Source organism: Mchenga conophoros, linkage group LG3, assembly GCF_057382185.1.
Source record: "Mchenga conophoros isolate Kocher_MC1m ecotype Shallow Benthic linkage group LG3, M_conophoros_male_GT1.1, whole genome shotgun sequence".
NCBI classification, from domain to species: Eukaryota; Metazoa; Chordata; class Actinopteri; order Cichliformes; family Cichlidae; genus Mchenga; species Mchenga conophoros.
In genome coordinates this window covers 43,526,410-43,542,411 of record NC_140528.1, presented here as the reverse complement: position 1 = coordinate 43,542,411, position 16,002 = coordinate 43,526,410, and the positions used below count along the sequence as shown (strand labels likewise).

The following is a 16,002-nucleotide window of genomic DNA, read 5'->3' as shown; positions in this document are numbered from 1 at the left end:
TGACCTTATCAGCAGTGTTTTCCATAATATTGCCATTATCGATAAAGTATTGTGGATAACTTTGTTGTCCAGAATTATTTTTAATGATACCGTTTAAAACATCCCATATTCCTTTCATATTATGTTTATTGTTGTTCAATATTTTACTATAATACTCCTTTCTACATACACGTATAATATTGGTCAACTTATTTTTGTATTTTTTATATTTATTTTCAGCTTCTTTTGTTCTTTGTTTTAGGTATTCCCTATAGAGTGTATTTTTCTTTTTACATGCATTTTGTAAACCCTTAGTGATCCATGGTCTATCTGAATATTTGTGCTTTCTGTTGTATTTTATTGTTGGACAGTTTTTATCGTACAACTCCATGAATATTCTTAAAAATATGCCATATGCAATATCAATATCAGCTTCTTTGTACACCTTGTCCCAGTCCTGATTTAATAGATCGTTCTTAAATGCAGTCATAGTTTCTTCTGTCCTTACACGTCTGTATCTCAGTTGTTCTTCATGCTGATTTTTCTTATAATTAGTGTCATAAACTGCAAAAACTGGTAGGTGATCACTGATGTCATTAATTAATATTCCGCTCACAATGTTGTTTTCCATATTGTTAGTGAAAATATTGTCAAGTAAGGTGGCACAATGTGGTGTAATTCTGCTAGGCCTGGTTATTTTAGGATGAGGATGTGCTAGTTTATGTGTAGGTCTATATGTAGATGACAGTGAGTGAGAGATGATGAACTGAAGGAGTTGGGAGAATGACAAAGACTCTGCATTACTCCATGACTGCTGTGTGTATCATACTGTGTTACAGTTTTTCTCGATTGGTTTGGCTCATTTCTTGAAACCGAGATGACATTCTCAAAACCATAAGGTCATTTGGCCAAACAGTCTTACAGTTCTGCCCAACATTATAGCTCACTAGCAAAATCAAATATCTTTCCCCAAACTCTTCGTCCATGCTTCAAAAGCAGATTCCTTTCCCATATAAAAGGTCAGTACAGTCAAAATAGCACAGATCCTTCTCAATTGCCTTGGCACATGTGCATTCATTTAGTGCTTTTGTCAAAATAACCTGGATGGTTTACCACAACACCATGGATCCCCTGCAAAAGCTCATATCTCTCCCAAAAGAGTTTATCCATGTGTCAAAACTAAATATCCTTCTCATATAAATAGTCAATGCCCCCAAAATGCATTATACCTTTGGCATTGTTTAAGCACTGCAAGTCAAAATGCCTAGACGTTTTGTCACTGAGGCACAGGTCTAGCAACAGAATACCACTATGAATAAAACTAAAAGATTTTACAGTAAAATCAGCCTCTAATAAACCACTCATACTCAAGGAAACTGTAAACATTTTTATTCGTACAAAGAAATGTTAACATTAGAGAACATACTGTGAAAAGAAAACATATACAGGATTCTGTAAATGTGAACAGTTATAAACACAAACAAAAAACAAAAAAAAAACAAAAAAAACTCTAGCCTACCATACTGTAAATAAAGTTCCAGAACTATAGTACAGTAATATTTTCAGTGGTCGCCATTGTCACCCTCTCTTTCCTGGCCACCATCCTCATCCTCCTGGCCATCGACGCGCTGCTCTCTGTCAGGCCATAAATTCTCATCCACATCGCAACGGATATTTTCTCTTGCGAGGCAGCGAGGGAAGAAACGGCGTGAATGTCTCAACCATCCCCTACATTGATCCCCTGTGATGTCCTCACATGCAGCATCCATTGCATGCAGCAGGGCCCTCTGGTCTTGAGCCTGATGCTCATACACCCTCCACCTCCAAGCTGAAAAGAACTCCTCAATTGGATTTAGGAAAGGAGAGTAAGGTGGAAGAAACTCCATTAGCATCCGGGGATGGGTGGTGAACCAGGTTCTGATGCGTGGGCCGCGGTGGAAGTTCACATTATCCCACACAATGACATAATGTGGTAGCTGAGGTCCTTCTTCACCTCTCTCATTCTCTGGGATCAGATCAGTATAAAGGTGGTCCAAAAAATTGAGGAGCTTTTGTGTATTGTAGGGCCCTAAACTGGGAATGTGTGTGGCCACACCTCTTTCTGATATAGCAGCACACATTGTTATATTTGCTCCTCGCTGGCCTGGGACATCCACAGTGGCTCGGTGGCCAATGATGTTACGGCCACGCCTTCGACCTTTGGCCAGGTTGAAGCCAGCTTCATCAACGAACACTAGGATGTGAGGGGTTTTGTTGCCTTCTAATGCCATTATTCTCTACAATAGAATAGAAATAAATCTAATCAGTCAAGTAGAGACAGATACTGCAGGGACGATCTAAAGTACTGTAAAAACAGGGAGTGGAAAACTGAAGACAATTTCTAGGCAAAATGCTCTAGTCACACAAAGCTGGATTCTGAAGGTAAAAAGGATAACGCAAAACAACAAAACAGTGGTAACCATGTCTTACTGTAATAGTGTTACAATGATAGACAACCAGTAGTTGACTTACATGCACATACTGGTACCGCAGCCCTTTCACTCTGTCAGAGTTTCTCTCAAATGGTACCCTGTAAATCTGTTTCATGGTCATCTGATGTTTCTTCAATACCCGGTCTATTGTGGAGATGCTGATAGAGTTTATATTTTGGAACATTACATTGTCTAGCAGGATTGCATTACGAATCTGTCTCAGTGTGATGGCATTATTTGCAATGACCATGTTGCATATTTCTCGTTCTTGTTGTTCATTTAGAAGTTTTCTTCTGCCACCCACTTGAGGCTGTCGTCCAATCCTAGACATACAAGTCAAAGGTCAACACTGTAAATTTGTTACAAAATGAGTTACCAATGTAATTGTACTGCTGTTTTATGGTACTAAAAGTGTGATGCACTGCACAGTGACTGGAATACTATTCACAGTATTTTCTCCATTTTTTTTTCTTTGTCATTTTTATAGTATCATATAACATCACATGAAGATATTACAGTACTCTAGGCCTACACACACACCAACACTGAATAGTTCAATAGCATAGTTCTGTACCTGTTTTCCCTGCGAAAGGTTTGGATGATGGAGGAGACTGTAGACCAAGGCACATTAGGCTGCACTCGGCGACCTGCCTCTGCCATTGTGAGGCGATGGTTTATAACGTGGTCAATAAGGGTGGCCCGGATTTCATCTGGGACATCATGGTGCCTCCGTGCTCCTCGGCCTCTTCTCCCTATTCCCCCACGCATTCTCACTCCTCCTCTTCCTCTTCTTCTTCCTCCTCTTCCTCGAGCAGGAAGTTGCTGTTGTACTTGGCGAGGTGCTTCCATGTTCACACTGCAAATGAAACTGGCCCCGGGCCAAGCTCTGTCTATATACTTTTGGCAGCAGTCATAATCATAGACAACACCTGTCAGGTATCTAAACAACCTGTTTGATTGGTCATCTGAGATGTGGGAAACTGCTCCTTCGTTAGTTCTAATTTCACCTGATTGATTGTCAAGTACTGTCATAACTTTATCAAATGTTCCAAGATATTCTTTCATGGTATTATATCTTTGACTAATTTTGACAGTTGAACAGACAATTGTGCATATGATGACTTACACAATGAAACCATGCTGATATGTTTTGGAGTGAGTAACCATTTCACTGACAAATCAACTAATCAGTTTAGATCGGCAAGATCTATTTATTTGGAAAATGTGCTAAATGTGGGCTCATTGTGCTAACTGTAGCTACTTGTACATAATCATTTGAAAAGAAGCACAGAGTCACTTGAGACATGTACTAAAGCATTTGCAATTTGATAAAACCAATGGAAAATGACATTCTGTTGTGAACAATTGCAAGGTGGTTTGGAGATTTGTCCATGTTATTTTGAGAATGTCATCTCGGTTTCAAGAAATGAGCCAAACCAATCGAGAAAAACTGTAACTGCAGCATAGAAATGCATGTGTGACTGTGTGCTCCCTAAGATGAGTGGGCTGAGCTTGATGAAACTTTGCATTAACATTACATAGGGCACTGTGAGTGGCAGCATGTATATAACTTATACAAATACTGTATACATCTGTGCTTTTCACAGTGCAGTTGAGCAAAGAATGAAATGTCAGATTAAAATGATCAGTCACACTATAACGTCCACAACATTATACTATAATGATTGTAGTATAGATGTGTCTTTCTGTGTTCCCTGTGCGCTATACATTTTGTAAACATAGATAGACGAAATCAAAAATACGTGCAGCAGTTAAAGTGACCCAGAATGATCCTAAAATCAGTCGTTGGAGCTCTTCAGTGTCACTAGATGGCAGCACCAGACTGTGCTTTAAACTGTGGTTAGTGCTTTTTGCTGTCTGTGGATGCTGCTGGAATGCACCTATAGTTGGCTGTGAACTGACTAATTATGCATATAATTAAAGTGGCTGGAAATATCCTGGTGATTCTGGTAACTCTACTTGAGTATATCTCTTAGTACATCAGTCTTTCTCTGAGCATTTGTTTTTGCAGCATAATCTGACCCCGATTTTGACTGAATGGAAACTGAGATCATATCAGACTGAATGAGTATAGACAGCACATATGTCCTCACTGTCCTGTGCAAGGACAACCACAGATATCAACAACACTGTAACTAAGATGCACATGCAAACTGTTATCTACTGATGGAGAATTTTTTAGTTTAAACAGCATCTAAATTCTCACATAATTCATTTCCTTAAATCAAAACTCATTAACCACATCCACACTTTGTTCTTAAGCTTTTGTTGATCTACACTGAAGACATGTGCATGTGTTAGCAACAACAGTTTACATTTTCCATCAGACATCTTCATGAAACCCACAGAACCACACGAGAAGAACAAGTCCAACTAAAGTCCTGCAGAGAATACAGATCACTGCAGTGGAGACAACAGCAGGGTTCTACAAGTAACTAAGTATGTTAAATATATTACTTTACATGTATATATTAGATATATACTAGATAGGATTGTTATTTATTGTTCACATAACATGTATTATATAGATACATGTTGCTGTTATGGCCATACTGAGATGCTGAAAGACAGGGTGATGAAAATATACATGTATTTTTTTTTTCTTTAAAGTCGTTAAAGAAGTTTAGCTTTTATTTTACCACAAACATTAATTTCTCTTTGAGTAGGAGTTGACTTGAATTTATTGAAAAGATTAAAGACAATATATACAGATCTGATTTGTAATGAATGTCCTCAGGTCATGTGGAACAGCAGTTGGATTCCAGCGGTTGGACTTCAGCAAGGACTAGGCGACGACTCTGAAAAGTTCAAACAACATGGGACCAGCCACAGTTAAAATAATGCATGGGTTTTGCTTTAAATACTCTTGATAAAATCGAAGAAGTACTCTATTACTTTAAGAATGTGCCTTCAGTTAAAATAATCAGTGTGGCTGCTTGCCCAGGTTTTACAATATAGTTTATTGTTCTGGCATCAGCAATACATAATAATAATAATAATAATAATAATAATAATAATCATTTATGAGGGTATTTGATTTGTTTTTAGTTTCTTTCCATTTTTCCGCTTTGTCATATATATAACACCCAGCACGCCCCTGCGGGCGGTTTATCCTTCAAGCTCGGGTCCTCTACCAGAGGCCTGGGAGCTTGAGGGTCCTGCGCAGTATCTTAGCTGTTCCCAGGACTGCGCTCTTCTGGACAGAGATCTCCGATGTTATTCCCGGGATCTGCTGGAGCCACTCGCCTAGCTTGGGAGTCACCGCACCTAGTGCTCCGATTACCACGGGGACCACCGTTACCTTCACCCTCCACATCCTCTCGAGCTCTTCTCTGAGCCCTTGGTATTTCTCCAGCTTCTCGTGTTCCTTCTTCCTGATATTGCTGTCATTCGGAACCGCTACATCGATCACTACGGCCGTCTTCTTCTGTTTGTCTACCACCACTATGTCCGGTTGGTTAGCCACCACCATTTTGTCCGTCTGTATCTGGAAGTCCCACAGGATCTTAGCTCGGTCATTCTCCACCACCCTTGGGGGCGTCTCCCATTTTGACCTCGGGACTTCTAGGTTATACTCGGCACAGATGTTCCTGTACACTATGCCGGCCACTTGGTTATGGCGTTCCATGTATGCCTTGCCTGCTAGCATCTTGCACCCTGCTGTTATGTGCTGGATTGTCTCTGGGGCATCTTTACACAGCCTGCACCTGGGGTCTTGCCTGGTGTGATAGACCCCAGCCTCTATGGATCTTGTACTCAGAGCTTGTTCTTGTGCTGCCATGATTAGTGCCTCTGTGCTGTCTTTCAGTCCAGCTTTGTCCAGCCACTGGCAGGATTTCTGGATATCAGCCACCTCCTCTATCTGCCGGTGGTACATACCGTGCAGGGGCCTGTCCTTCCATGATGGTTCTTCGTCTCCCTCCTCTTTCTTGGGTTTCTGCTGCCTGAGGTATTCACTGAGCACTCGGTCAGTTGGGGCCATCTTCCCAATGTATTCTTGGATGTTCCTTGTCTCATCCTGGACTGTGGTGCTGACACTCACCAGTCCCCGGCCCCCTTCCTTCCGCTTAGCGTACAGCCTCAGGGTGCTGGACTTGGGGTGAAACCCTCCATGCATGGTCAGGAGCTTTCTTGTCTTTATGTCAGTGGCTTCTATCTCCTCCTTTGGCCAGCCTATTACCCCAGCAGGGTACCTGATCACGGGCAGGGCGTATGTGTTGATGGCCCGGATCTTGTTCTTACCATTCAGCTGACTCCTCAGGACTTGCCTGACCCTCTGCAGGTACTTGGTGGTTGCAGCCTTTCTAGCGGCCTCTTCATGGTTCCCATTTGCCTGCGGGATCCCCAGGTACTTGTAACTGTCCTCTATGTCTGCAATGTTGCCTTCTGGTAGTTCAATCCCCTCAGTTCTGACTACCTTCCCTCTCTTTGTTACCATCCGACTACACTTCTCCAGTCCGAACGACATTCCAATGTCATTGCTGTATAGCCTGGTAGTGTGGATCAGTGAATCGATGTCTCGTTCACTCTTGGCATACAGCTTGATGTCATCCATGTACAGGAGGTGGCTGACAACTGCTCCGTTCCGTAGTCGGTATCCGTAGCCAGTCTTGTTAATGATCTCACTGAGGGGGTTCAGGCCTATGCAGAACAGCAGTGGGGACAGAGCATCTCCTTGGTAGATCCCGCACTTGATGGTAACTTGTGCTATGGGCTTGGAGTTGGCCTCTAGTGTTGTACGCCACATCCCCATTGAGTTCCTGATGAAGGCTCTTAGGGTCCCATTGATCTTGTACAATTCTAGGCATTCCAGTATCCAGCTGTGGGGCATTGAGTCATAGGCCTTCTTGTAATCAATCCAGGCAGTGCACAGGTTGGTCAGTCTGGTCTTGCAGTCTCGGCTGATTGTTCTGTCTACCAGTAGCTGGTGTTTTGCACCTCTGGTATTCTTGCCAATTCCTTTCTGTGTCCCGCTCATGTATTGACCCATGTGCCTGTTCATCTTAGCCGATATGATGCCTGACAGGAGCTTCCATGTAGTACTGAGGCAGGTTATTGGTCGGTAGTTGGAGGGGACTGGTCCCTTCTTGGGGTCCTTGGGGATCAGGACCGTCCGGCCTTCAGTTAGCCATTCCGGGTGTCTCTCGTTAACTAGCAGCTGGTTCATTTGTGCTGCCAGACGCTCGTGGAGTGCAGTCAGCTTCTTCAGCCAGTAGGCGTGAACCATGTCGGGCCCTCGTGCTGTCCAACTCTTCATACTGGAGACCCTTTCTTGGATATCTGCCACTGTGATGGTTACTGGACCCTGTTCAGGGAGGTCGCTGTGGTCTGCCCTCAGATCCACTAGCCACTGAGCATTGCCGTTATGGGTTGCATCCTTCTCCCATATGCTCTTCCAGTATTGCTCCGTCTCCAGCCTTGGTGGTGCTGTTCTCTTATTGTTCCCTTGCCACTGAGAGTACACCTTTGCTGGTTCTGTGGAGAACAGCTGGTTTATTCTCCTGCCTTCTATCTCTCTGGTGTACCTCCTCAAGCGGCTGGCCAAGGCTGTGAGTCTTTGCTTGGCAGTTTCCAAGGCCTCAGGTATGGACAGCTTGCTGTATTTCTTAGGCACCTTATTTGTCGCACCTTTCTGCAACTCTGTTAGTTGGCTAACCTCCCTCCGTGCTACTTTGATCTTGCCCTCTAGCCTCCTTCTCCATGGAGGGTACTGCCCCTTGTGGCTGTTCAACTTGTAGCCAAGCATCTCACTGATCACTGCTGCCGTATTGTAGATCAGCTTGTTAGTGTCGGTAATCGTGGTTGTAGGTATTGCCCGTAGTGCTGCATTAACATCATCTAGCAGACCTTCTGAGGGTGATGATATCTCCCCCCTGACCTGGCGTCCTGACTCCTCCTTGCCGTAGCATTTGTGTTGTACCTCGTCAATCTCTAGCTGTGAGAGCAGTCCCTTCTTTCGAATGTTGGAACACTGAGCTACTAGTTGTTTCGCCGTCATTGTGGATGTTGGGTATCGAAGAATCCATAGGTCCCTCATCCTATTCATGTAGCCCCTTCCGCCGGGGTTACTTGCGTAGTAGCATTCCAACAACGCCCTGTTTTCGTCCCTTGCCCACCGATGCCTTCTTGTTCCAGTAGCCCACTTTTCGTCAGGGTGCCCTGGTTCCTCAACACCTGACGCGGACCTTGTTGATCCGGGCGACGTCCGAGCCGGCATGCCTTCATATTTATCTGTCTCGCTCATGTCTGCGGTAGGCTTGCTTAGCATAGGGGGTCTAGCCTTAGGACCCTTACTGGATACAGACGCCCCAGGCAGGAATCGAACTTGCGATCCTCTGTTCCAAAGGCGTGTAGTTTAACCACTACGCTATCCAGCTGCATATATATATATATATATATATACAAAAAATATACATAATATATTGATCTACTGTCTCATCTTGTTCTGCTCTGAGTTTTATTTTTATTTTCTGTCCCACTGTTCTGTTTCCTGTTTTATTTTGTTAGGGCTCTTGACTCATGTACATCATGTTTAATTTAACGTCCTCTGTCACATTAATTTGTTCCTTCTGTGTTTTCCACCAGTTCAATCACCTGCTGTGTATTTATTGTCTGTCTCCCACTGCTTTCATGTCAAGTTGTCCGTTCTACTTTCACAGTTGTCTGCTCCTTGTTTCCCCTAGAAGTCTTTTTCTGTGGTTTGCTTTGAACTTGTTGAATAGCCAACAATAAAAGCTTTTTTGTTTCACCTCGTAGTCCTGAGTTCTCCACAAATTGCTTAGTACAGTAGTGATGGGTCGTTCGCGAACGAAATGGCTCTTAGAGCCGGCTCTTTGACGTGAACGACGCGAGCCGGCTCCTTATCGCGAGCCGTCATGTGGGGTTTTTTTTCTTTCTCTCACCCTCTCTCTCTCTCTCTCGCACTTTTTTTCCGCTTCACTTCGCACCTGAGCCTTGTGCTTTACGCTGGGCAGAGGGGGGAGGGGCGGTAGTTACACTCAGTAGCACAGGAACAGAGCCAGAGGGAGAGAGAGAGAAAGAGAAAGAGAGCCAGGGACAACAACGTCACATTAGAAAGGTATAGTAATCATCCACAACTATTTTCGGTTGCAGATGATAAAGGATTCAGAAAGTTTATTCATGCGGGCCCATATGACAGAGAATATGCATGTTCTTTTAGTTTTCATATTATAATTTATATTTAATTGTGTTGTGGTTTGCAGTGTTTTGTGTTGTTTTCACTTTAAATTTGTAAAAGGAAAAAGCTGAAAAATTAAATAGTTAAAAGTTGAAATGTGAATAGTTGATTTTTGTATTATATGATTTATTTATTACATTTTATGTGGAGTGAAAAAATAAAAGTATATTTACAGTGGCCCCTACAGACAAAGCACATACAAACTTCAAATCACGTACGAACTCTGAAGCACGTACAAACTCCAAAACACGTAAAAACACGTACAAACTCCAAAACACGTAAAAACTCCAAAACACGTACAAAAGACAACAGAAGTGCTCCAGGATGCTGGGCGCAGTGTTGAGCTTTTATTACCTATGGCTACACAAGCCAGCAAGTACCAACGACCGGATTTGGTGTGTGGTAGTAACAGGTAAATGAACTTTTTTTTTAAATTATTTGAATATATATGAGTGCCTGTGTATAAATACACAAACAATACACACATGCTTTCAATTGTGTAATTTAAGTGATCTAGTAGCTCTGCTTTGGAAGTTCAGTTCATGCTAGAAATGTGTTTTGGAGTTTGTACGTGTTTTGTCTCTAGGGGCCACCGCATATATTTATATATAAACATATACAAATAAAACCACTTTTTTTACGTTAGTAATTCCTTTTGTGCATAATTTTATATTATTGTTAATAATAAATTAATTAAAGCAACAAAACAACCTGAAGAGCCGGTTCGGAGCCGAAAGAGCCGGCTCTTTTTAGTGAGCCGAACCGAAAGAGCCGGCTCTCTAAAAAGAGCCGGAAATCCCATCACTATAGTACAGTGTGACACAAGAAGAAGGGAAATCTCAAAATCTCAAACGCAGTTAATCATTAATACATTGCTGTGTTGTTTGGATCACTCACTATGACATCTTCATAGTGGGAATGATTTTCTTTTCCTGAAGTGTTCATATATTTGAAGTCAATGGGCTGTCTTGTACACCAACGTGACCAGGAGACTGGAAACATTTACATCATTATAATTTCGCCTAACAATTTTTTTAAAAAAGGACATACTTTGGATTTGGTCCTCTCATTTTCTCTGGATATTTGTAATATGAACATCGACAACGCTGGTATTTCTGACCATTTTTTGGTCATGTCTGATGTTGAGCTATGTGCAATTGTATTAAATTCTGAATGCTGTGGCTTGCCTTCTTACTCAAGCTAGAAAAGTTGATCCTAACACTCCAAACCCAAACAGCAGCACTTTGTGACAAAATATACCCTACATGGTATAGTACTGTCTTTAATAAGCTAAAGTAGACTAAGGCATGCATTTCTATGGAGACAAAAAAGTGCAAACACATCTAAATATCCTCAGAGATCACTAAACTTACAATGATTTTAAAGCAAACTGAGTTTTAAAAAACTGCAAAACTGCACTAACACAGTATTTTTTTTAGTTTTCAAAACAAAGTGCACACTTCAAATTCTTTGAAATGATGGTTAGCATAAAGGTAATGAATTAGAAGTTTTTGTGACGTTCCAATGAAAAGACGAATTGTAAAATAGATAGATAGATGATAGATAAACAGATAATCAAATAGCATCTCAATATTTAGAATAAATATCGTCCTTATGAAGGACAAAAACACTTGTTCTGAACCATGATGGAGACAAAGAAGAGCAGCTGTACCTCTGGTCTTTGATCTGTTTCCTTGTCTCTGATGGTGATTTGTCCATAACTGACGTCTCCAGTTTGCTCTGATGAGTAGACTCCAGCTGGATCACACTCTGCACAATAAAACACACAAAGAAGACATCAGTGCAGTTCTACATTCATACTGGCACTTACCATTACATTTAATATGACAAAAAAACTATTTCGATTATTTACACTTCTTTTTTTATGTTGTATGAACAGGAATAAGACAGACACACATCTGTTTAGTGCTGCAGCAGCAAACATCAAACAAAAATGTTAAACTGAAACTGTTGGCATTTATAGGTTTATTATGTATTCATATAGTATTTGACCCTTTTCTTTACTGTCATGAAAGAAGAAAACAGAACTGGAAGTGAAGGTTATTATTAAACCAAACAACTGATCAAAGCACTGTTTTCATGAAAACATGCTAAAATCATGGGATGCATGTACATCACACTAACTGCAATATTTTTAACTGAGCTGCACTTCTTTGCACTTCTTTGATATTTACATGTCTTATAACATTTGGTGCAAATAGTGATTCTCTATGCAAAAAAAAAATGAATATTGCAATGACTACACCCACACATGATTAAAGATATTAGTCAAGACTTCTGCCATAACTTCACATCATGCATCTTCCATGATGCACAGAAAAGATGAAAAAGTCTGAAGGCGATGGCCTTACAAGCCTGAACGGACAATTAACTTGGTGTCTCTGCTTCAAGCATTGCGGGAGCTTTCACTTCTACAGATGAGAGTGGAAATGTAATTAAAGCTGAGGCATGCACGCACACAGCTTTATGAATCTGATGAAAGAAACGTGTCTGCGTCCCGTGAAAAAACTGTGATGATCTCACACTGACTTCAGCCCTGTTTAAATAAAGATGCTTTGCTCAACAGTAATTAGTAAACAGTGTCACATTCATGCAGACAGTAATCTCAACATCTGCTGGACTCTCTTTCTCATTTTTTATCCATGATGAAGACAAAGAAGCGCAGCTGTACCTCTTTTCTTTAATTTTCTTTTCTTCTCTTTGATGGTGATTTGCCCATAACTGACGTCTTCAGTTCTCACTGCTGAGTAGACTGCAGCTGGATCAGTCTCTGCACAATAAAACACACACAGAGGACATCACTGCAGATAGTCATTTAAGTACTGCTGTTAATATTTTGATTATGATGCAAAATTATTTGATCCCCTTCTTTTGTCTCCAGTATTCAAACTGGACATAATGAAAAACTAAATTTCTTAAATCAGCGACTAGCAGTGAAACAGCTGCTTTAGGGAGGACGCAACTGTGCAGATGATGCAGGCACCTTATCCCAGGTACAAATAAGACAGGATACAAGAACAGAAAAGTTTTTTTCATACAGAAATGTCTTGTTTTGAAACTGAAAACAGAGCTGAACCCCCGCCCCCCAAAGGATTAAAAGTAGGCCATGTGGGTAGTGGAAGCATGCTGCTTCTGCAATCTATGGCCCACAATCATCAAAACAGGTCTGTGGTCCCTACAATAACCAGAACACTTTGTGATGTTACGCTAGTGCTGTGTTGATCTTTGTCTTGTAATAGCAGGCCCTGTCTCCTTATCTCTGCCTTCCTGTCTGTGACCTGAAATCAGTTTGTCATCTTGAAGTATGTCTCAACTCTTTGAAAGCATCTCAAGGACAAATAATGCTGCAGAATGAGCCACTACGGATGTCACTGATGGCAAATACAAAGCCAGGCAAAAGATGTTTCATTTGGGAAGTATAGGTTAGAGCCTTCCACTGAACTGGAGGTTTTATCAATCACTCTTGGCATACGGCTTGATGCCATTCATATAGAAGAGGTAGTTCAGATTTGCTCCTTTCCTTAGTCGGGATCTGTAGCCAGTCTTGTTGATAATCACACAAAGTTATAACAGCAGTGTGGACAGGGCACCTTGGGAAATCCCGCATTAGATGGTGACTGATATTGGCTTGATTTCGGCTCCATTGTTGTTTGTCACTGAAAGTAAAGGGCAGTATATGACACCAGTTATTGCTCTTGCTTGCTTATGTTCAAGGTAGGCTAGGCTTGATTAGCCTGGGGACCCTTACTGGATCTAGACATCATGGAGGGATGATCTGAAGTTCCAAAGCTGAATACGCTATCCAGCTGCTATATATGCTTACTATGTGAATGAAGTAAGACTAAAAATTGAAGCTGAAAAGAGAGAAACCATGAAATCTCCTCACCTTTAAGTTTCCTTTTAACAAGTCGTCTCACCAGCAGAACCAGTACCACCAGTAAAGTCACAACACAGACTGACCCAACAAATGACAACACAAAGAGAACTGGAGGAGCAAGTGATGGAGGAAGAGAAGTAGAACGAGGTGGAGGTGTGGATGTAGGTGGAGGTGTGGTGGTGTCTTCCCCTAAAATAAAGCAAACACAGTCATTAAGTTGTCGTCACATTGTGAATGTTGAAACCTGCAGAAACACAGACAGGTGAGTGTGTCACCTGTGACAGTGATCCAGCTGGATGGAGACTCTCCATGACCGCTGATGTCACACTTGTAGAGGCCTTCATCAGACCTGGAAACATGCTGGATGGTCATGTGACCTGTAGGCTGCTTCCTGATGAGGGAGCCATCTTTATAGAAAGCAGCTGGGAGGTTGGAGGGAGTGGTCTTTGTTTTACAGAGCAGAGTGACGTCATCTCCCTCCATCACAGGGAGGACAGGACTCTGCAGGATCACTGATCCACCTCAACACAGAGACAAACTACAGCATTTCATCCATTTACACACAGCTTCATCAACACTAACTCCACACACTCAGCTTACCAGTGACTGTCAGGTTAACCATGTTACTGATGGGACCCTCTCTGGACTCACACCAGTAAACTCCACTGTCAACTGTGTCAGTGTAGCTGATGTTACAAGAAGAACCAGCTGGTTTTCCCCAACCAGGTCCACACTCACTACTGATGTCTTGACTTGTGTTTCTCCTCAGAGTCCATCCAGCAGAGCTTTGAACATCCTCACAGCTCAGAGACACAAACTCGTTCTCAAACAACTGAGAGCTGCTGGGACTCACAGTCAAATGAGCTGTGAGAGAATTTATTACACTCACTGTTATTGCATCATGTGTAGAATGTTCACATTCTTGTATTTCGTGTGAATATTTCATTAGTAATATAGCAAAAAAATATAGAAACACACACGCACTGAAAATGTTACTTTTTTCCAAGAGGTTTACTTACCTTGTGTTGATCTGCTGATGAGCAAAGATGTCTGCACTGCAGAGAAATGAGTCTGTTAGTTTTAACTCTGGTTAAGATCAGATACCATATTTTATAAAGGAAGTAGCTACTGTGACAGCTTGTGCAGAACAAACTAACCATATTTGGCAAATTTGCACAAGCAGGTAGAACCAATGAGTTTTTCTGGGATTTGCTAGATAGCTCAGTTAACAAGATGCATTCATAATTAACAGTAGCTGTTTCCCCCTCGGATGTCAATTAATCGTTTTAATTTTTTTTTTCTGCTTTCTGAAATGTGTGGGTTCTGTTATATTTCAGGCGATTCATTTTCATTTCATTTTCCATTAAAAATGGCTGGGTTTGATCTCTGCCTACATTTCACTAGGGCTACCCTTGGAAAAGCCATGATTATCGAACAATGTCTTTATTGATACATAGTAAGGTGTCCAAACTCATAATTAAGGAGTTCATCAAAGGTCATGTATATGAGGGAAATAATTTAATTTTGGCTAATTTTGGCTGATAGAACAGTCTTGAAACACTTCAACATGCAATTCCTTTGTTTTCTTTTCGTTCAACTTTTGAACAAAACAAAACTGCATCCATCTCCTTTCTATATAGTTTTGTATATACTCATACAACATGTAGAATTTTGAAACAGGTCAAAGGTAGAAGTACATCTCAAACACTGTAATTAATAACAGCTTTTAAACCACTTCAGATTTTCTTTGCACACTTGGCCCAATTTCATTTTATTGTCTTGAGATTTCATGTTTTGCCTCATGCATTTCTATCTGTCTCTTTTCCTTCTTTTCACTAAAGCTGCTTTCCTGTTGGATATTGTTGAGACTAATAGCCACAACCCCCGAATCCTGTTCAAAATCTGTAACTCTGTGATCAATCCTTGTCCGGGAATGTCAGTTTTGGCCTCCGCAGCTCTCTGTGAGCAATTTTTAAATCATTTTACAAGAAAAAAAATTATTATCAAGGGCCTCACTTTTACACCCTTCTGTGGTGAATCTTCTTCCTACTTTAGGATGAATGTCAACTTTCTATCAGTTTGAGCCAATTTCACTGTCCACCCTCAAGAGATTAATTAAACAGCTGAGCAGTTCGAATTCTGGATGGTGGATGGTTTTGTTGGAATTGGGCCTTATATTCTATCTTGGATGATGATGAACTATCATTACTAGTGGGCTGTGTGTCCCGCTTTAAACATGTGATAGTGCAACCTGTTCTAAAAAAAAGAGCAGCCAGAATGATCCTGCAAACTATAGGCTGATCTCCAAACTCCCTTTCTTATCTAAAGTATTGGAGAAAATTGTGTTATTGCAACTACAGGCCTACTTAAACACAAATAGTATTAGTGATAAATCTCAGTCTGGCTTTAAACCACGCCACAGTACTGAAACGGCT

At 41.3% G+C, this 16,002-nt stretch overlaps 1 protein-coding gene across 1 annotated transcript; it reads right to left on the bottom strand.

Moving 5' to 3' along the window:
• Positions 1-4,973: 4,973 nt before the first annotated feature.
• Positions 4,974-14,282, bottom strand: LOC146578840 (uncharacterized). Its single transcript, XM_085269014.1, has 6 exons — positions 14,168-14,282; positions 13,843-14,088; positions 13,577-13,756; positions 12,362-12,460; positions 11,342-11,439; positions 4,974-5,269 (listed from the first exon to the last, which is right to left on the bottom strand). Exons 1-6 carry the CDS (start codon positions 14,187-14,189, stop codon positions 5,210-5,212), a joined length of 705 nt encoding a protein of 234 aa, XP_085125140.1. The 5' UTR covers positions 14,190-14,282; the 3' UTR covers positions 4,974-5,209.
• Positions 14,283-16,002: the final 1,720 nt, after the last annotated feature.

Coding starts and splice junctions, on each gene's coding strand:
- LOC146578840 (XM_085269014.1), bottom strand. CDS start 14,189: ATGGTTAACCTGACAGTCACTG. Junction 14,089..14,167: donor GGTTAACCTGACAGTCACTG/GTAAGCTGAGTG, acceptor CTCTGTGTTGAG/GTGGATCAGTGATCCTGCAG. Junction 13,757..13,842: donor CAGCTGGATCACTGTCACAG/GTGACACACTCA, acceptor GCTTTATTTTAG/GGGAAGACACCACCACACCT.